The sequence below is a fragment of the Acomys russatus genome, chromosome 23 (genome assembly GCF_903995435.1).
Source record: "Acomys russatus chromosome 23, mAcoRus1.1, whole genome shotgun sequence".
In the NCBI taxonomy this organism is placed as follows: Eukaryota; Metazoa; Chordata; class Mammalia; order Rodentia; family Muridae; genus Acomys; species Acomys russatus.
In genome coordinates, this window is record NC_067159.1 from 20,480,068 (window position 1) to 20,500,126 (window position 20,059).

Below are 20,059 nucleotides of genomic sequence, written 5' to 3' on the forward strand. Positions count from 1 at the left end.
TCTTGTTTTTATTTATAGGCTTCACATTTTAGAATATTAGTATATATATTTAAGTTAGGCATGGACTGTCTTGCAAAAATAAAGCCTTGATCCTGTACAGACACCTCTCACTATAGCAGCAGTTAACCTGTGGATTGAAACCCATTTGAGACTCCTTTGGGGGTCAAAAGACCCTTTCATGGGGTCTCCTAAGATCATTGGAAAACACAGATATTTATTTACATTTTTATTTACAGCAGTAGCAAAATTACAGTTATGAAGTATCAACAGAAATAATTTTATTTTTGGGGTCACCACAACATGAGAAACTGTTTTAAAGGGTCTGCAGCATTAGGATGATTGAGAACCACTGATCTACGGGCTGCTCTGGAGCTCTGCACTGTGGATGCTGATGTCTGTCTTCTTGTGTCCTAGGCTCCCCCAGACTATTAATCTCCCCAAGTAGCTTCAGAATCCTGCCAGGCTATTTGCTGATGGCCAGAGAAACATAGATACTACCTGGTTCTTGAAGAATTCTGGAAGATCCAGTTGCTCTTTAGACTTTGTTTCTGCACGTTGCAGGCGCAGGGCACAGAAAGAACACCAAAGACGCAATCTTTTGCTTTTAATTCTGTGGATCTCTGAAGCCTGAACTGCCCACCAAACTTGCTGCTTAGGGAGCAAAGGCCAGTACAGCTACAAGTTCACTGGAGCAGAGCCAGGAAACTTGGGACTAGTGGGACAGGCTAGGCGGCTTTGAGGCGTGCCAAGAGCGTTGCCCCGCCCCGGGGGCGTGTCTTTTAAAATATCACCCCGCCCCTTCTCGCTTGTCTTGGCTCGGGCAGTCTGCAACAGCGCTGGGGCAAGCTGAGGCTTCGGTGCGAGGTTGGAGGCTGCAGCCAAGGAGGGAGGGTCTGTGTTCGGGGAAACTGAGGCCGAGAAGCGCTGCCATGGCGGGTGTGCTGAGCAGGGACGCTCCGGACATCGAGGTACCAACCGTGGCCCCGTGGTGGGAGGGCCACAGAGGAGCGGGAGGGTCTAGGGGCTTGCCCGGGACAGAGCAGCTGACCGCGAAGTTTCCCTGGGGAGACATAGCAGCCCAAGCCCGACAAGGCCTCTTGAGACTAGGACCTGGTCACTTCGTAGGAGACTTAAAGGCAGCCTCCTCTCTCTACTCTAGTCACAGTGACCTAGAAGGTCAGAGTGCAGAGGCATGAACTCCAGAGGACCAAAGCTCTCCTTCCCTCCTAGGCGACCCTCTAACTACAGTTCTGTCCACTCCGTGGCTTTGGGGACACTCACCCAGTGACCTCAGCTACAATAGCAGAGCCTCCGTTGTCTGAAAAAGTGGAGTGTAGAATTCCAAGATCCAGGCCGTTGTTTCTAGCTGTGCTGACCAGGGTATTGTTTACGACTTAATTTCACATTTGGAAGAATGGAATGAAGTGCAGAGGGCATTGGAAAGCACATCGTCCCCGGAACGGGATGTACAAGCTGCCCTGTTTTCTCAACAGTTTTTTTTTTTTTAAATTCTTATTTGTACAATCCCATCATTTTGAGAATAAGTTCCTACTTGAAACAGCAAAAATATTTTCTTTGAGGTCTAGGTACTTTAGTGTGTGTATCCTGGGAGGAAGCTTGAATTATAACCGTGATTTTAATCACTCGGAATCAAAACCTGTTTCCGTCCTGTTTTGCTTAGGGATTTTCTGTGAAGTAAAAACAAAACAAAACTGTAGCATATTTGCGATTTCTTCCCTCTTTTCTTCCTTCTTCCTTCTCCTTCCCTCCCTCCTGGCCTACTCCCACCCGTTGTGTATTTGTTTAGAAATAACATCTACCCAGTTTCCTGCCTTTGAATTCAAGTTTAAAAACCACCTGTTAGCAGCAGGATAACTGCTTTTGTCCAGTTTTCCTCTGTCTCTGATAAAGAACCTTTGTATGCTCTTAAAGGGAAGGTAGTATTTTTTAACAGACTTCTTATTTGCCTCTGATACATTTATTCTAGTGATAAGAGATAAAGGATAACATGTAGCTATCTCTATGTAGTTTACTTAGGACTTCTATTCATAGTTTCTTTTTTGGATATTGAACAATATTCTGGATTTAATGAACTATTGGTGTGTGTTCAGGGCACAGAATAATACCATGTCTGACTGATGTCAGGGTCCTCTGGTAACTAACTTTGATTTAACTCCCCTGACACATTTTTGGTTTGGTTAAACTAAATCAGTTAGTCACCCTTTGACAGCATCCAGGCTGTACAGACTTCAGGAATCAGAATGTCACAGATTGGAAGGCTTTTGTTTATTTTCAGAATGGTGTTCCAAGCTTAGCTGCTTTCATTCTGTTTGCCATGCACTTGTCTTGGAATACAGTTTTTATCCATAGTCTTATGGAGAATGTGAAGATAGTGAGGCAGTAATTGTATAAAATGTTCATCCAAGAACATGTAATCATGCTAGCCTTCCCACTCCATTCACATGAGTGTAACCTTGCTCTGTGTGGCCGGTCAGCTGAGGGTGCCTTAGACCCTGGAGTGCTGTCACTTACCTTTCTTCAGCTTTTGTGTTGTTCATGTGTGTGCCACACTCTCTAATCAGTAGCACCTTTTGTCACCCACAGTACTTTACTTTCCCCTCAAAGTAATAACTATGATTCATGAGATAAAAATACCACGAAAAAGTGTGAAATCAATCATTAAAATATAACACAGTGAGGAAAAGTACATTAAGCCTGGAGCACCATCTCACATAGAGATGTCTCCCTTAATCCTATTAACCTACTGAAATTCTCTTTGTGTTGAAGAGCCAGAGCACATTATGAATGCTTAGCTTTCTGTCAGACTCAAAGGCTTTCCTGAACAGTCATTAAAAGCCATCATGGTGAAGTTGATGTGATGGTGATTATTGTCTTTGTCTCAACTACATGGATAAGGAGGCAATTTTAAAATGGTGTGAAATAGATGGGCATAAGGACAATATTGATAAGGCACTTGATATTTGGGGAAAAAAGAGGAGGCAGTGGTAGCCACCCACTACAGTAGAGATTTAACTTTCCCAGTGAGCTACTCTTAGAATCAGGTATCACAATCAGTTATGAAATATTTTGTCAAGTTACTGAAGTCTTCAAGGTTGTTGTTTTATTTCTATTTCTTCCTAATTTTTAGCCTCTGTCTTATATCACATGTGGGTGGGGAGAGGTACAGACATAGTAGAGAGTCAGTTCACTAGACTGCACCTGGTATATTCCCTGGAGTGAACATAGACATACAAAGGATGTGCTCGTACATGGTGAGACCTAGCCCAGACAACCAAGCCTCACTCTTTGTGGAAAGTGCAGGATGGTACAGGATGCCAAGTCATTTTTTGCTGTTACATGGCTTGGCTCAGAGTCTGAATTCTGTTGCTAACTACTGGGACTGGGGCCTAGCTTTGCTCCTCTCAGGCTGGGTGGTCTTGCCCACATTACCTAGCTCTCAAAGTTGAAATCAGTATGACTTTCAACTAATAAAACAACATTAGAGTGAACCTGCTACAGGTACACAGTTTCTTATCAGGAGAAAAGGCCAATGTTAACAAATAAAGATGACGCAAAGGATGTTACCATAAAAATCACTTCCCAACGATAGTTAGTGGTCCAAAGTGCACTAATAAAAGCTATATAGTTAAAAGTATCAGTTTGCTTTACTGTTTTGACACGGTCTAAAATTTGAAAAGCATGACTTTTAAATCCAGGCTCTCCTGGGTGAGTTTCAAAGTAGGCCAGTATTGGCCTCTGGTCAATTTCTCTGACCTCAGCATAAATTTTACAGTGTTTTTTCATTCAGATTGAATGTGATGTCAACAAGGAAAAATGATTGTTCAGGACTTGACTTTTTTGTTTGTTTGTTTTTTATTAATTTATTCAGATTACAACTCAATTGTCATCCCATCACTTGTATCCTCCCATTCCTCCCTCCCTCCCACTTTCACCCTATTCCCCTCCCCTAGGTTTATGACTGTGGGGGACCTCCTCCACCTCTATATGGTCATAAGCTATCAAGTCTCATCTTGGTAGCCTGCTTATTCTTTCTTTGAGTGCCCTCAGGCCTCCCCACCCAGAGGAGGTTGTCAAATATGGGACACGCGAGTTCATATCAGAGTCAGTACACGCTCTCCACATAACTGTGGAGAATGCATGACTTGATTTTTTTTCAATATCCTGCTCCCCACTCCCATTGGAAGATAATCAGAAGAGACCATGAACGGTTATAGCGAAAGCTATTAACCCCATATCCTAGTCATTTTAATATGTACAGCCAAACTAAGTTGCTTCTTACTCCTGTGTTCCCACCACAATCACAGCTGAAGGCCTTCCCTTGAATTACCACTGCGTGACTGTTCAGAATTACCCTGAACCAAAGAAAAGAATTCCAATCTGCTGTCCACAAAACAGAGTGCATTTTGAGTCAAATAGAAATGTCTTTAGAGGGCCTGAGAGATGGCTCAGTGGTTAAGCGCACTGTCTGCTCTTCTAGAGGTGCTGAGTTCAATTCCCAGCAACCACATGGTGGCTCACAGCCATTTGTAATGTGGCCTAATACCCTCTTCTGGCTTACATCTGTACATGCAAATAGAGCACTCATATACAATAAATAAATAAATAAAATCTTTAAAAAATGCTTTTGAGTTACTGCTCCTATGCCTTCTGCTGAGCCAAGAAGACAATGAGATTTAGAAATGGGGACTTTGGAAAATGAAAACAAAAGGAAATGATTTAGAGAACGTGAATTTGAAGGACCTGCTTTAGAAAAAGAAGTCATGAGTTCATAATAGACAGAGATAGCTAAATACATTTCAGGATATCCTTTATAATAATTGCTTCTGCTCCTGGGGAGGAAAGAGGAGGCAAGGGAGGAAAAAATTAGTGTTCAGCATTAAAGAACTGAGAGTTATCTGTTTATTTACTTCATTTTTACTGAGTGTAGATCTTTCCTCTCCCCTTAATATTTTAAAGATTTATTTATTTATTATTATGTATACAATGTTCTGCCTACATGCACACCTGCACACCAGAAGAGGGCACCAGATCTCATTGTAGATGCTTGTGAGCCACCATGTGGTTGCTGGGAATTGAACTCAGGACCTCTGGAAGAGCAGACAGTGCTCTCAACCTCTGAGTCATCTCTCCATCTATCTTTATTTTTACACACTTGGCATGATAGTGCTTGTGGAATTGCAACTGACTAAGATTTTTTAAGCTTTTTGCTTAAAAATAATGCATTTTAGTTGTGGAACATGTGATTTTTTTTTTCAAATTTTAAGCTGTTCTATGGATCACTCTTAGTTTTAAAGAATTTCTTTTTGTAGGTGATTTGCTTGAGTAGTACAAACACGTATCTGCTTATCTTCTTTAAACCATAACTAGTTCCATTGATGCTAGTGTGTAGCATCCTTCATGTTTCTGTAGCAGGGCATGTTCACATGTATTTCCATCATTAAAAATATCTTGCCCACATATTCAGAGGATTAGCTTTGTAGATTACATAAAAGTTTATAATATTTATGACTAATAATAAATCTGTCAATGGGGAGACTTTAGGTTGGGTCTATTTACTCTGAATAAGAGCATACAGGCTTGATTGATTGCCTACCTCTAAAATCCACTAGAATTATGTAGCTTCCTTTCATATATTCTGGAGGAAAATATTTGTTTGGAAAGATGAATGATAATAATAAGAAATTAATGAGAATGTTAACATCTAAGGTTTAATGCTGGGGTAACATGGGCCTTAAATAACCACACAGTAGCCATTTGAACACATCATCCTAACAAACTCAAGGTGAACCTGCAACAGTAGAAAGACTGAAAACTAGACCTCCCCATGGAGTACAAAAATGACATCACTCTGGGAGATTTCAAAAGCAGGAGGTCAAGTTGCAGAAGTTTGAACATGTATGTAGAAACACAAGAAGACTGAAAAAGAAGTCTGTCCTAAAATGCCATGGCAAGCTATGAGGAAACGTTTGGCACAGTCCAAACTTCAGGGTTGTTAAAGAGACCATTGAAAAGTAAAAATGGCCACTTTATTGTTTTTTTTTTTTTCCCTATTAGCAATATGGACACAGCAACAACTGTGTAACGTAGATCTCTCTCAGTCCTTAAAATTGTGTGCATGGGCTGGGGACATGGCCCTGTGCTTAATGAGTAAGCAGGAGTAACTACCCAGGTTTGATCTCCAGAATTTAAAAATCTTGCAGTAGGGAGACGGAGACAGATTCTCCATGCTCAGTGGCTAGCAATGAAAGACTCTGTCTCAAAACAGGACAGAAGTGGGTCCTGAAGAAATAGTACCTAAGGCTGGTCTCTGGCTTCACACTTGAACAGATATGTGTACACACACACACACACACACACACAAGCATGCAGCACGCACACAGGCGAGCTCTCACACACACAACTGTACAAAATTTTTTATTTTATTTCTATTCTACGCTAATTAAAATGTGTAATCACACATTTGTTTCTTGTAAATTTATAATCAAGAATCTTATTTTTTCAAATATGACATATTTGCTTTTTAAATGTCATTTTCTTTCAATCTTTCTCAAGACAGAAGGTGGTTTATGGTCTCCTGCAACAGTAGTGTGGGTGTTTGGTGTTATCCTGGAGTCAGTTGTGCTACTGAGATGAGTTTGAATAGCTTCATGAATTTCCTGTAATTTGTGCTCATTATTGCTTTTGTTATTCTTACTTAAAATACCGCGTTCATAGGTACTAAGTGTCTGCATTTAAAACAAAGGATAACTTTTACTTTAGACAGTATAGTACAGTTGTCTACTGGTGTTTGGAACTAAAAAATTCTGCGTGAATTTATTTTTTAAAAGTCAATTTTTATTTCATAGTTACTTTTCGAAAAAAAAAGTATTGTATTAGAACTTGCATTCAAAATGGAATCTGTGTAACTTTACAATGAATTCTATGCTTTTAGTATTTGAATAAACTTTATGCATTTAACCCCCACCTAAACAAACAAAATTTTTTGTTTTATATTTTTTACATATTTAAAATTTATATTTTTACATATTTACATACATTACATACATATATACATCACATACATATTTACAGGTTTACATATTTAAAATCATACAATTGTATATACAATTCTAATATGGCAATTTATTAAGTTGCGTAACTTTTGGATGTGGTTAATTTTGGCATGCATTGTTTATATTTCTCTCATAAATTTTTATAGTGAAATAAAGTAAATGAATGAATAAATGATTTTAACATAAAAGTACCTTGGTTCAAATCCTGATTCGGCTATTTCCTTGGATAATTATGTCTTTTATTTTTATGGCCTGTTCTTTCTTCATCAGCTAAATTGAAATTGATCTTCTTTTCCCCCACCTATAAGATGTGAGGATAGATACATAAAATAACTTCACATAAAATGAATGTTTTTGAAAAGGTAGTTTGGGGTCTGGCGGTATGACTGAGCAAACAAAAGTCCTTGCTGTTCACCTTGATAACCTGAGTTAAGTCCTGGAGCCAGCACAGTGGAAGGAGAGAACTCATTCATGCAAATTGTTTTCTGACCATGGCATGTGTGCTGTGGTACATGCATGCCCACTTACACACACACACACACACACACACACACACACTAAATTAATTAATAAAAAATGAAATAGCCCATATTGACTACATCAGCTGTTTTTACAATGTCCTTTGGATAGAATTTGTTGGTCTTTAAAGATTTCCTAGACATGTTAAAGGCTTAGGTTCTTTGAAAGCCAGATATGTGAAAACAGAATCTCAGTTTTGTGAGAAAGGTGAAAAGCAGTGAAATTCAAAGTATTACCAGGTATGTATTATGGAAATTGTTGACTATGTGTCTCAGCATCTGATTCAATCAGCTGCTGGGTTGGGCCTCTCAGAGGACAACTATGTTAGGCTCCTGACAATCATAGCAAGCATAGCAGAGTATCTTGAATGGTATCCACAGTTGGCTCTCTCCCATGGGGTGGGTCTCAGGCTCTGCCAAGCATTGCTTGGATACTCCCTCAGTCTCTGCTCTAGCTTTATCTCTGCACATTTTGTAGGCAGGGTAAACTTTGAGTCCGAGGATTTTATAGGTAGATTGGTGTTCCCTTCCCACCACTGTAAGTCCTGCCTGGTTAGAAGGTGGCCTCCTCAGTCTCCATGTACTCTGCTGCTAAGATGCTCAGCTAGAGTAATCCCCATATTCTCCCTGGAGCCTGCCCTGTTGCAGGTCTCAAGCTTGTCTTAGAGATGCCCCCAACTTGGTTTCCCTTTTCTCTCCAAGCCCTCTCACCTCACCTTCCCACTCTCCCCACATCTGATCCCCTTTCATTTCTCTCCCACGCCCTCTCCTACCCAGTTCTGTCTCTATACCCATTTATGCTGTCTATTCTATCTCCTTGTATGAGTGAAATTCAAGAAGGGCTTCCCTTGGGCCCTCTTTGGGTCTGTGAAATGTAGTATGGTTATCCTGGAGTATATGAATAATATCCACTTATAAGTGAGTACATACCATGTTTGTCTTTCTGAGTCTGGGTTACCTCACTCAGGATGATCCTTTCTAGTTTCATCCATTTGCTTGCACATTTCACAATTTCCTTGTTTGTAATGGCTGAGTAGTATTCCACTGTGTAAATGTACCACTATTTCTTAACCATTCTTCCATGGAGGGACATCTAGTTGTTTTTTTTTTTTTTCCAGATTCTGGCTATTAAGAATGAAGCTGCTATGAACATAGTTGAGCAAATGTCCGTGTTATATGGTAGAGAATCTTTTGGGTATATGCCTAGGGGTGGTATAGGTGGGTCTTGAGGTAGTATTAGTTCCAATTTTCTGAGAATGCACCAGATTGATTCCCAAAGTGGTTGTGCGATTTTTCGGTTCCACCATCAATGGAAGAGTGTTCCCCTTTCTCCATATCCTCGCCAGCGTATGCTGTCGCTTAGGGTGGCAGTGGAAGAGTTGGAGGGAAGAATAGAAAGATCCAGAGGGGACAAGAATGCCTCAAGAACAACAGAGGCAACTAACCTAGGTTTATAGGGGCTTACAGAGATGGAAGCACCAACCAAAGAGCATGCATGGACTGGACCTAGGCCCTCTACACAGATGTGACCAATGGGCTGTTTGATCTTGATGTGGGGCCTCTAGTAAGTTGAGCAGGTGTGGTCAATGACATGGATTCTGTTGCCTGCCTTTTGATCACTATCCTCACAGCTGAGCTGCCTTGCCCGGCCTCAGTGGATGAGGATGCTCATTTCTAATGTGACTTGATGTTCTGGGGAGGGCTGAGGGGAGGGGCTCTACTTTTCTGAGAAGAGGAGCAGAATAGGGGAAAGAGGGTAGGAGGGTGGGACCAGGAGAGGAGGGAGGAGAATACCATGGGATGCGAAGTGCATGAAAAAAAAAAAAAAAAAAAAAAAAAGAAAGAAAGAAAAAAAGAAAAAGAAAAGAAAGTCACTCTTTTTGATAGGATGGGGAAGTTAATGACATTCTGGTCAAATTAAAGACTCAGTTTGTCTTCATTGTTACTTAGAGTATGCATCTAATCCTGTCTTGTTGCCAGCCTTCTAGTGTAGGCCTTTGTAGGGAATACAAAGGAATTATATTGCAGAGGCCTCATGTATGCAGAACATCTAAATGGTGGATGAAATTAAAATTCCGGGTTCTCCCCTTTTCTTACTCTTTTTTAATCCAAACTATAACTTGCATATTGATACATTCTTTAGTGATTTCGATATGAGATCACAGCTGATGAATGGGTAAATATTTTGTTATGCATATCTGTTAAAAGTCTGAAGCAGTTTACTGTTCCTTTCCTAAAAGAAATCCCATAGAACTGAAACATGAGATGACTTTTTTTTTTTGAAAAAGCACATGCAATTCAATGGAAAAAATTCTGAATTTTCGTGTATCTCTTAGCACACCGCACTTGTTCCCAATAGTTGCTTAAACTCCTTGGATGGAGGAGACCAAACTTGTTTTTTCCTGGATTGCACAAGTGCTCTTTCTGCACAGTCACTCAGGTATCCCACTTTTCGTATACATCCTGATAATTTTCTTGGAAAATTTCATCTGGGTTGTGTAATGCATTCTTTCTTCCCTCTGCCTGTATCATAATAATTAAAGAGCCTATGCGAGTCCCTATCTCCCAGGTGCTTGGAAATTGATATTATGAGTACTTATGAATGTCCCCTTGAGGCAGTCTTGACTGGGCCACTTTGAAGAAATATCTCTTCATCAATAATTAAGCCCCGAGGGCCACTTCTCAGGGGACACACAGAAAATTGCATGTCAGCTCTAGGCCTGATTTATACAGATGGTGGCCACAGATGAAGCCTGTGCATCTCTACAGCCATGGTGTGTGTGTGTGTGTGTGTGTGTGTGTGTGTGTGTGTGTGTGTGTGTGTGTGTGTGTGTGTGTATGTGTGTGTGTGTGTGTGTGTGTGTGTGTTGCTTTGTTTTTTCACCACTGGAAGCTTGTACTCATCATTACTTTCACTTCTTTGGGAAAAATTAAAAATTGTGCCCCAGTTCTGACTTTTGCTCTACATGCCCAGGATACCTCATTTGAGTATTTTAATCATTGTGAAATTCTTTAAGTGTATTAAAAATTGGATTTAGTAGCATGTTAAGACTTTTTAAAAAGTTTAGTATTTCTAATGAAAGAGTAATGTGACTTTCTTCAGCAAAACAAGAGAAAAGACTCTCTTGCTCCCTGTCTCTCCCTCTCTCTCTGTCTCTCTCATTGTCCCCTCCTCCCCCCATTAAAACAAGGTCCCCAGGATGGTATTTTTTCCACATGTGATTCTTTGTGGGTTATATCTGACCTTGTTGAAGTCATTCCGTCACTGTAAAGGGCTTGCTGATCCTTCAGTGACTCTGCTGCTGGTCAGTCTTTTAAGGGGACAGTGAGATGACTCAGTGGGTAAAAGAATATGCCACCAACTTGAGGAATCAAAAGTTGTAAGCTGTACACACTCACATTTACACACACACACACACGGGAATAATAAATAAAAATGGAAATTGTGTATGCTAAGTGAGCATATAGAAAAACAGTGGTCATGTTCTGACTATTCAGTTTGCACACGTAGGTGAGGTTTAACCTATCATCTCTGTTAGAGACACAGATTATCGTATTTTCCAAACTTTGTTCATGACTCTCTGCCTCCTTTTCTTAACAAATGCATGATTTATGCCTTTTAGAAAGGTTTTATTAGTTCTTTGAGAATTTTAAACAATTTGTGTTGATAATAATCATCTCCCTCAACTCTTACCCTCATTCCTACCCTCCCAATTTTCTGTCCTTTTTCCTCCATGAATACCAATTTGTGTTGCCAAAATATTCTGGAATATAGGTCTTCCATTGGAGCCTGTCTGACTTGACAGGGACTATATTATTAGAGAAAATGAACTCTCCCACTCAGCATAGCTAAAAATTTTCAATAGCTCCATAACTGGGTGTTAGGGTTCATGCCTAATTCCCTTCTCCATGAAGGAATTTTGTCTGGCTTCGTCTGTGGATTTAGTGGTAAATTATTTGGAATTAGATTCATGCTATGTCTGTTTATCAAAATAATAGTCATATGCTCTCCATGGTCTGTCTAACTATATGGTTCTGGCCTGACAAGTGTCAGGTGTGCACTTCATCTTTTGAAGTAAAATTTAAATCCCATCAGAAAGTGGTTGGTTAGTCTTAAAATGGTTGTACCACTATTACGTCTTGTCGGAGCACATAGTGAAAGTCCAGTACTGCTATATGTAGCTAGAGCCCTTATAATAGCAATTGATATCTTGTGGATTATAGATGACACTTTTTGTATGTAAATGCAGGAACACTTGTGTACACATATGTTGGTATGTGTTCACATGCCATCCTCAAGGCTTGTTCCTCAGGCACCTGCCACCATTTTTTTTTTTTTTTTTTTTTGCTTCTGTTATTTTTTTTAGTTTTGATCCCTTACTGGCCCAAACCTCACTAAGTAGGAGATGCTGTCTGGCTGTCAAATCCTATGGGTCCTCCAATGTTCCTCTCTTAAACATTGGGATTATAAGTATGCTGTACCACACTCAGCTTAATGTGTGTGTGTGTTCTGCACATTGAACACAGATCCATATGCTGGCTCACTAAGTGGTCTCTCCAGCTTCCAGATGATGCTATATTGAATTTGAAATTAGAATCAGAGACAGATCTCTCAGTTAGCTTGATAATTATCAGTGGAAAGAAAGCACAAACTTGAGAGATACTAGTGCCCCAGTGCGCTTGGGGAGTGAGTTCAGTACCTGCCTCTGACTCCTTTTTTTTCTTCCAGAAGTGTCAAAGCTTGGGAGAATCTTCTTTTTGTTGAAAAATGCTGGAGTTTAAAAAAAGAGTATATAGTTTCTTCTGTAGATCCTTAGGGATAAATTATGGCACCTTTCACAGTAAAATGGGCATTATTTTGTGTCAATTTGTGTTAAGCTTCTTTTCATTTCTCAGATTTAATTGCAAAATTATTTTTCATGATCATTAGTGGAGCTTTAAAACTTGAAAAAAAAACCCACAAAAATTAAAAATAAAATTATGACACCAGGGATTGGAGAAATCGCTGAATGATTCAGACTACTTGCTGTTCTTCCAGAGGACTCAAGTTCAGTTAAGTAAAAAATTATGATTTTTTTTAAAGAAGTGGGTCTTCACCAGGCAAAGACATAAACTGGATAGAGGTGTAATTACCCACCCACTCTTCATATTGTCCTTACACTGATCACCAAGTTGTAGACCACTAAGGTATCAGATGCAACTTTCTTGCAGAAGTGATATAGTTTGTATTTACTGCTTTCTACTGGATTATAGTCTGACCTCTTTATGAGCCCTGAGTTTTTCTATCTGAAAATAATAGGAAGAATAAGTCTTGGATAAAGGCTCTTGTTTTGAATGAACAGCATCACTCAATTCCAGGTCAGTACTTTAAATGGTCCATCTTGTGACCCAGAATGGAAATGTTGTTATTGCCTCAGTGGTTTTGGTCCTTCCCACAGGCCCACTGTGGCAGACCAGACTGTCAGAAGATGCTTTTTACCTAGGCCAGCCTTACATTACAAGCAAGAGTGAGTGATCATGTGATCATATATGCATATTTAAGCATGTATGTTCAAGAGGACAGGTATGTAAAACTTTACATGGTTTTTTTGTCTTCATAAATAAGCTATCTTTGAGTATAGATACATTTAAATCAACACACATTTTTCCTCTTGCTATTATTAGAAATTCAATAAAGCAAAACATTCTATTTCTTTGGTTAATTAATCTAGATAACCCTGAGTTGGTGTTGCATTTTAAAGTGGAGTGCCCTCCAATTTGAAGCTTATATCTCTGATTTGAAGGAATTGAAAATTTCAGAGGATAACGCTTACAAATTCATGAAGGCTGCATTTACCATCCCTTCTAGATGTCTAAATAGCAAGAAAGTAAACTATTCCTTGTATTTGTTTAGATCACATAATTATGATAGGCTCCTGGATGAGAAATTAGCAATGGTACTGCAATTATCTTAAATATATAAATTGTTTTTTAAATTGTCCAGATGTTCAGCCCCATTTAAAGTAGCTTCCCTTGTATGCATGTTCATAAAATGCTATTATTTAACTTTTTATATTTTTAAAAAACAAATAATTCAGTGAAAACTATCTCCTTGATTTAATTTTTTTTGAATAGCAATGGTATTTTCAACTACATTTTAAACAAATTATTTGAATAGTGCCTTCTTTTAAAATTATTTTATTAACCCTTTGAGAAATTCAAACAATGTATTTTGACTATACTTACCCCGTCCCACAATTCCTTCTTGAGCCATGCCTTCTTTCATGCCTACCAAACTTTGTAACCTCTTTTTCTTTAAACCCACAAGTCCAATTCTTGCTGCCCACAGGTTTAGGACCATTTGCTGGGGAATCATGGCTGACCCAGCAAGAGATCACACCCTTAGAGAAAACCACTCTGTGTTTACTACAAGTACATGCATGTACCTGAACACCTGCATCTCTATACACACATGTACCTTCACCTACATGATGCACCTTTTCCACGAATGACTAATATAAGGGAAAATAGAAATACGACATACACATAACTAAGGTAAAGACATTATAGCTATTAAGAAAAACAGGCCCTAATGAGTCATACAATCACAACAAACTCAATGCTGTTTTGGGCACATTTTACCAAATGTAAGCCAAGAAAAATTAATAAATATCAATAAACCTGTGTTCTGGATCAATTATAGCATTTATTGTTTATTGATATTTGTAGTAAGTAATATCTCATCATTATGCATCTTAATGGTAATGAAAAGGCATAATCGAGCAAGGGTAAAGAATATGGACTTTGAGGGCTGGTGAGATCACTAGGTGATTAAAAAAACTCGCTGGGTAAGCATAAAGACCTGAGTTTGAGTCAGGCATGGTGGCACATACCTTTAATCCCAACACTTGGGAGGCAGAGAGAGGTGTGAGTTCAAGGACAGCCTGGTCTACAAAGTGAGACCAGGACAGCCAAGGATAACACAGAGAGACCCCATCTCAAAAAACTAAAACTAAAACAACAACAACAAACCTGAATTTGAATTTCCAGCACCCATTATAAGAAGCTGAACATAGCTATCTGTACCTGTAAACTCAGCATTAGAGGGCAGAGCCAAATGGCTACTGATAGCTTGTTGGTGGTGGACACGTACTTCATGTCCACTAAGCAGAAAGTGACTAAGAAAGATGGTTGGCATCCTCCTTAGGCTTCCACTTGCATGTACACAGGAGCACACCTCACGTACTCACATATACAGCTGATATACACCCTGTCCTGCACTCTGGAGTGAGGGTTCCAGCGTATCCTTCTGCCGTGTTATAGTTCTGACACAGTGAAATACCAGACACTTTCTGGTTTGGACTCCACAGCTGGAGAATGGAAACAGTGTAGTCCCTGCATCATCCTTCCTCGTTGACTCTGACATGGACAAGAATAAAGTTAATGTCAGATATCAAAATGTTAATAATGACTGTCACTGTTATGATACCAGTGATCTCTCCACATTCTTATTTAAATGCTCTGAAAGCACATGGGTTTACTAATATTTTTCTTTTGTTCATTACAAATTAATAAATAATAATTTCTTATATGTACATGGCAGTTGTGTCACAATAGAATGATCAGTAACAGAAAGACTAAAGTTCATGGGATAGCAGATGATATTAGGAGCTTTTGTAAAAATCAAACAAGGATAATATGATGTGGGGTGACCACTGGACATTCTATTACCTGGTAGTCTGAGGAAGCTTCACTGACAAGGTTATCTGTCCATTGAAGAATAAAAACTTATAAGGATTCAGTCTGAATATTTTTTGAGTATGGGATTTTGGACATTTTTGGATTTGGAGATTTTTTTTTTTATTAGAGGTGTCTACTTGGTGAACTATATGTAAATATTCTAAGATTCATAAAACTGAAGTCTGAACTACTCTGGTCCTAAGAATTTTGTAACAAGAATACACAACCCGTTCATACTATTGCAAAACTATGTACCAACAAAGTACCTTCTGCTTCTTGAGACTTCATAAGTGATGTCTACGTATGTGCTATATCTTAGCCTGCACATTTAACATGGTGTGGAGAAAGACAGTTACGTATCTCCTGAACACAACTGTGATGCCGAACTGAAGAGGAAGTAAGCTAGCAGAAGATTGTAAGTCAAGAAAGAGAGTAATTAGTGCTAGGGGTTATGGTAGAGGTGGTAATGATAGGATCAAAGCATGCATTGCACTGAAGGCACATTCACGAAACTTGATTGCTTTGTGTGGGGTGATATTGATTATATTTAATGAATGATAATGGAATTCATGTAAGCTTTGCTGCTGCGTTTCTCTGCCTTTGCCTTAATACTCAGTGGTTGCCAGCACTGGAAATGTGGTAGTCTTCTTGATCCAGGGAGAGGTGGAGGAGTCCTGGAAGGGAGGAACAGGTGTAGGACAATTGAGGACACAGGAGCTGCAGAGATCATAGGGCTTAGAGGAGTTGAGCAATATTCAGGGCTTTTATTTGTTTCATCAATGCTGGAACCAAGGACACAGAAAGGGAATGCAATCTGATTAAGTCTTTGGTGAGCTGGAAACTAACATGTCTGAATAGGAGCTCCACTTGACATGGCTGTTTATTCAGACATTAAAATACATGATATGAAAATTAGGAGTCAGAGAAATATGTAAGCGGGGAGTACTTCACAAGTTACCTCCCTTTTCTCAACTGAAGGCATTCACAGAATCTCTCAACAGGGCACTTAATGCCCCCTTCCTCAAGTAGTCCTTCACATGTGGAAATGAAGGCTAGTGTGAAAGAGACTTCTGACCCAAGCCAGATGGGTGCAGTGGGGGGAGCTGAGGGAGACATCATCAATCACCTTTAAACATGGTGTCAGCTGACCAGCTCTTCCCTTTGCCAGGCTCCTATGACCTCTGTCAAGTAAGAATCATCATTTAGCGGAGAGAGGAGGAAAAGAAAACATGTCAAATGCACTATCTCAAACTGGCCTGGATGTGGTTTTTCAATTCTACATTTCTTTCTCTTCCTTCTCCTTTAAAAGTTTATATACATGTAGGCACATGCCAGTTTTTGTTTGATTAACTATAGCCCTTGGAAAGAGAGAATTTTTCTCTTCTACATCTACTTTACATCTTCAATGATATCACTGTGAAGACAACCTAGTCTTATTTGAAGATTGAAAAAAAAATGTAATTACAAGAGCATAATCTGGTGTTAATTTATATTAGCCTAACCTTTGCCCTCTTTGCCTCTTTAGTCCTTTACAACTTTGAGTTAATTATGCTATCATGACAAATACATAGAGGAATATATTGCATAATTATAAGTCGCTCTGCTGTATTCCAAACAGAACAGTTTGTCCAGTTCTCAGTTGTTCAAAGTGAAACAACTCCTGTTATTTTAGGCAGTAAATTCTAAAATAGTATTTTTAAAAAAACCCACAAAAATCTGTGACTTAAAAATAAATGTAAATTGGGTTTGATAAGTTTTACCCTTTGAGATTATTTTCCTGGGGAAATCAAATTATGTTGTGGATGGAAAGTCTCATGGTGTAACTCAGTTGACAGCAGTAACTTTGGAGCTTCAAGTTCAAGATGCAGTGTAATAATAATAATAATAATAATAATAATAATAATAATAATAATAATAATAATAATAATAATAACTGAAGAATACCCAGTTGTAACAGATTCCTGCTATGAAAGGCAGATTTCCGAAAGAAAAGCAAACGAAAGTTTATTAATATGCGTAACTCAGAAACGTACAGGAGCTACCCAGAGAATAAGCAGCTTTCCAAGTGAAGGCTTTTTGATTTGTGTAGCAACTTCAATAAAGAGCAATGAACTTTTCCACAAGTGATAAGAAAAGGGAAAATGACTGTGGGTGTCTGTGGATGCTGTCTTAGAGGGAAAGGAGAGAAATGGAATGCAAAGACTATTTTGCAGAGTGAGTCAATAAGAAAATTCTTCTGGTGCCTTCACCGGGACTGATGAGGCATCATCCTGTTTCAAGGTTTGACTCCGTCCCATGGTAGAAATAAAGGCTGAACACCTGTTATCACTGTAAATCTATTTTCTGGCATTTGGTAAATAGATGCAGAGCAGAGAGATCTCCTGAATCTTTTTCTTTTGTTATTTATTTATTTATTTAGCTCAATGATGCTTCTTATTTGAGTAGGAATATTCCTGTCCTCCATACTTCTGCCACCTTTGCAGTGTTATTGCTGAAATGTCATTACCTTGCTGCCCAAATGAGAGGAATAATTTCTGAACAATCACATAATGTCAGTAATATATACAAACCTACCATCATTATGTTATATGACCATAAAATGTATTAGAAAAGAAAAGCAAAAAGTGTTCTTAAAGAAAGCCAGTGGTGCCCTTTCCTGTTTCTCCTATGGCCCGATGGTAAGCAAGGAGTGGGAGCTTGGTACTGCATGCTTGTCAGCACCCTTATGGTCAGAGCATCCTTATATGTCACTACTGAATGACAAGGATGTGAACATGAACAGACATGATAGCTTATTTTTTCCACAGATCCCACAGAAGCTGTTTCTCACCCCAGCCCACTCCCAGTTCCCTTTCTAGAAACAACACATTGGCTTAGCTTGTCTCTTTTTAATTCATTTTTCTGGGAAGATTCAAATTTCTGTTTAACTATCAGAGTTTTGTGCATTTTTAATTTTGTATTTGGCTGTTTGCACATAAATCTTGCAAAACTAGAGGTTTTAAAAATTTTTATTAAATATTTTATATTTACATATACATTCATATTATATATTACATATATTATATATACATATGTATATATACATATATACATATGATAAATTACCTACAGAAGAAGAACCACGGAACAATCAGGAATTATATAAATGTTACATTCTTTGTGTTTTGGCTATTTGTGTTTGGCAGCCATGGCAAAAACATCTTTCCTATCTTGGTGGGTCTAAAATTCTGAATGTAACTCAGTATCTATCATATCTCATCATTATCAACTTAACACATCTATCTAGACCTAAAAACATCTTAACCTCTACACAATTAAACTTAATTGTAAAACTAACCTAACTGGTCTTCAACCTCATCACAGTTTTTTAAAGGTTGCTTGAAGTTTAAATTAAGATTTTAAAATGTGATATTAATTCTGAGTTACTTTAGGATAGTGTAAGCTAAAGAGAAATGACCAAATTATGGCGATGAAGATTAAAATACATACAGGTAAATTTTAAGTTAGCACCAAGTAAAAATTTCCAAGAAATTATTTTAAATAGGTAATGTTGATATATCTTGCTGTTATTATGTAATTAACATAAATGCCAAAGACAGTTCACCCAGCCTCCTCTGTGTTTAGTGTTGTTTTGCTAGGGTGGTCTGTATTGCCATTTCAAAGTTCCGGTTATGGCAGAAACTCTGTCTTGGGATCGATTGACAGAGTTGGTAAATAATTGTGAGAAATATTTATTCACACATATATGCTGTATGCTATATAAAGTTATCAAGTACATACCCTACATTTTTGGGGTTATAGTTCATTTTTAGTTAAAATATACTCTTTTCACTACAAGAATGTTCACCCAAAAACCATTTTATGCCTAAAGTAATGTGATATGCTGCATTTACTATGGGCACACATTATTTGGACTCGAGAAATGAGTCCGCATCGTTAAAAGCACTTGATGACCTTACAGAAGACCCAAGTATGGTTCCTAGCACCCCTGTTGGATGGCTCACAACTGCCTGTTAATCCAGTTCTAGTTCCAGTGTCTGACAGCTTCTTATTGACTTTGCAGCCCCTCCCCACCATGACATACATACACACACGCGCGGACACAGGCATACACGCATACACACTCGCGTGCACACACACAAGAATAAAAATAAAAGCAAATCTTCTAAAAAACACATCATTTTAACTTTTTCTTGTTGACATAACAGTAAAGGTCCCATGAGATGCATCATCTGTATAGCCTTTGCTTCCTCAAGTTGTCACATGTATAAACGGTATGAATGATGCTTGCAATCTATCCCGTTACATAATTAATTGGCAAATTAGTTAATTTCCATCACAGAGTCCTCCATTAATTCAAATTCTCATCTATGCTAGCAGAGTAATCTTAATTACAATGTAATATGTATCATCCTTTGGGGGAAAAACGCTTAAACCTTAGAGTAAACTTAAGTGCCAGGAGAGCATATAGAACATATGAGTCTACTCATTTATGGAAAGTAACACTTGAAAAAGCACGCAGAAGTTTAGTTATTGGACTGAATGGAAGAATTATGAGTAGCTGTTTCTTAGATATATGATCCATTAAAAAAATCTGCAAGTAGTTATCAATTGGAGATAGCTTCAGGGTTAGGGATTAGGGCCTGTGTCCCCTCTTCCTGCTCTAAGACTCAGGTCTGGGCAGGCACAGTGCATACTGCCTCAGTCTCTGTGAGTTCATATGGGTGTTAGTTCTCATGTCTTTAGAAG

General features: G+C 38.6%; 1 protein-coding gene across 1 annotated transcript in view; it reads left to right on the forward strand.

The window, feature by feature from the left end:
- Positions 1–802: 802 nt before the first annotated feature.
- Dpyd (dihydropyrimidine dehydrogenase) overlaps positions 803–20,059 on the forward strand; it is an 877,326-nt gene continuing 858,069 nt past the window's right edge. The window contains 1 exon segment of the mRNA XM_051165995.1: positions 803–968. Within this exon segment, the coding sequence (XP_051021952.1) occupies positions 930–968 (39 nt within the window). The 5' untranslated portion in view covers positions 803–929.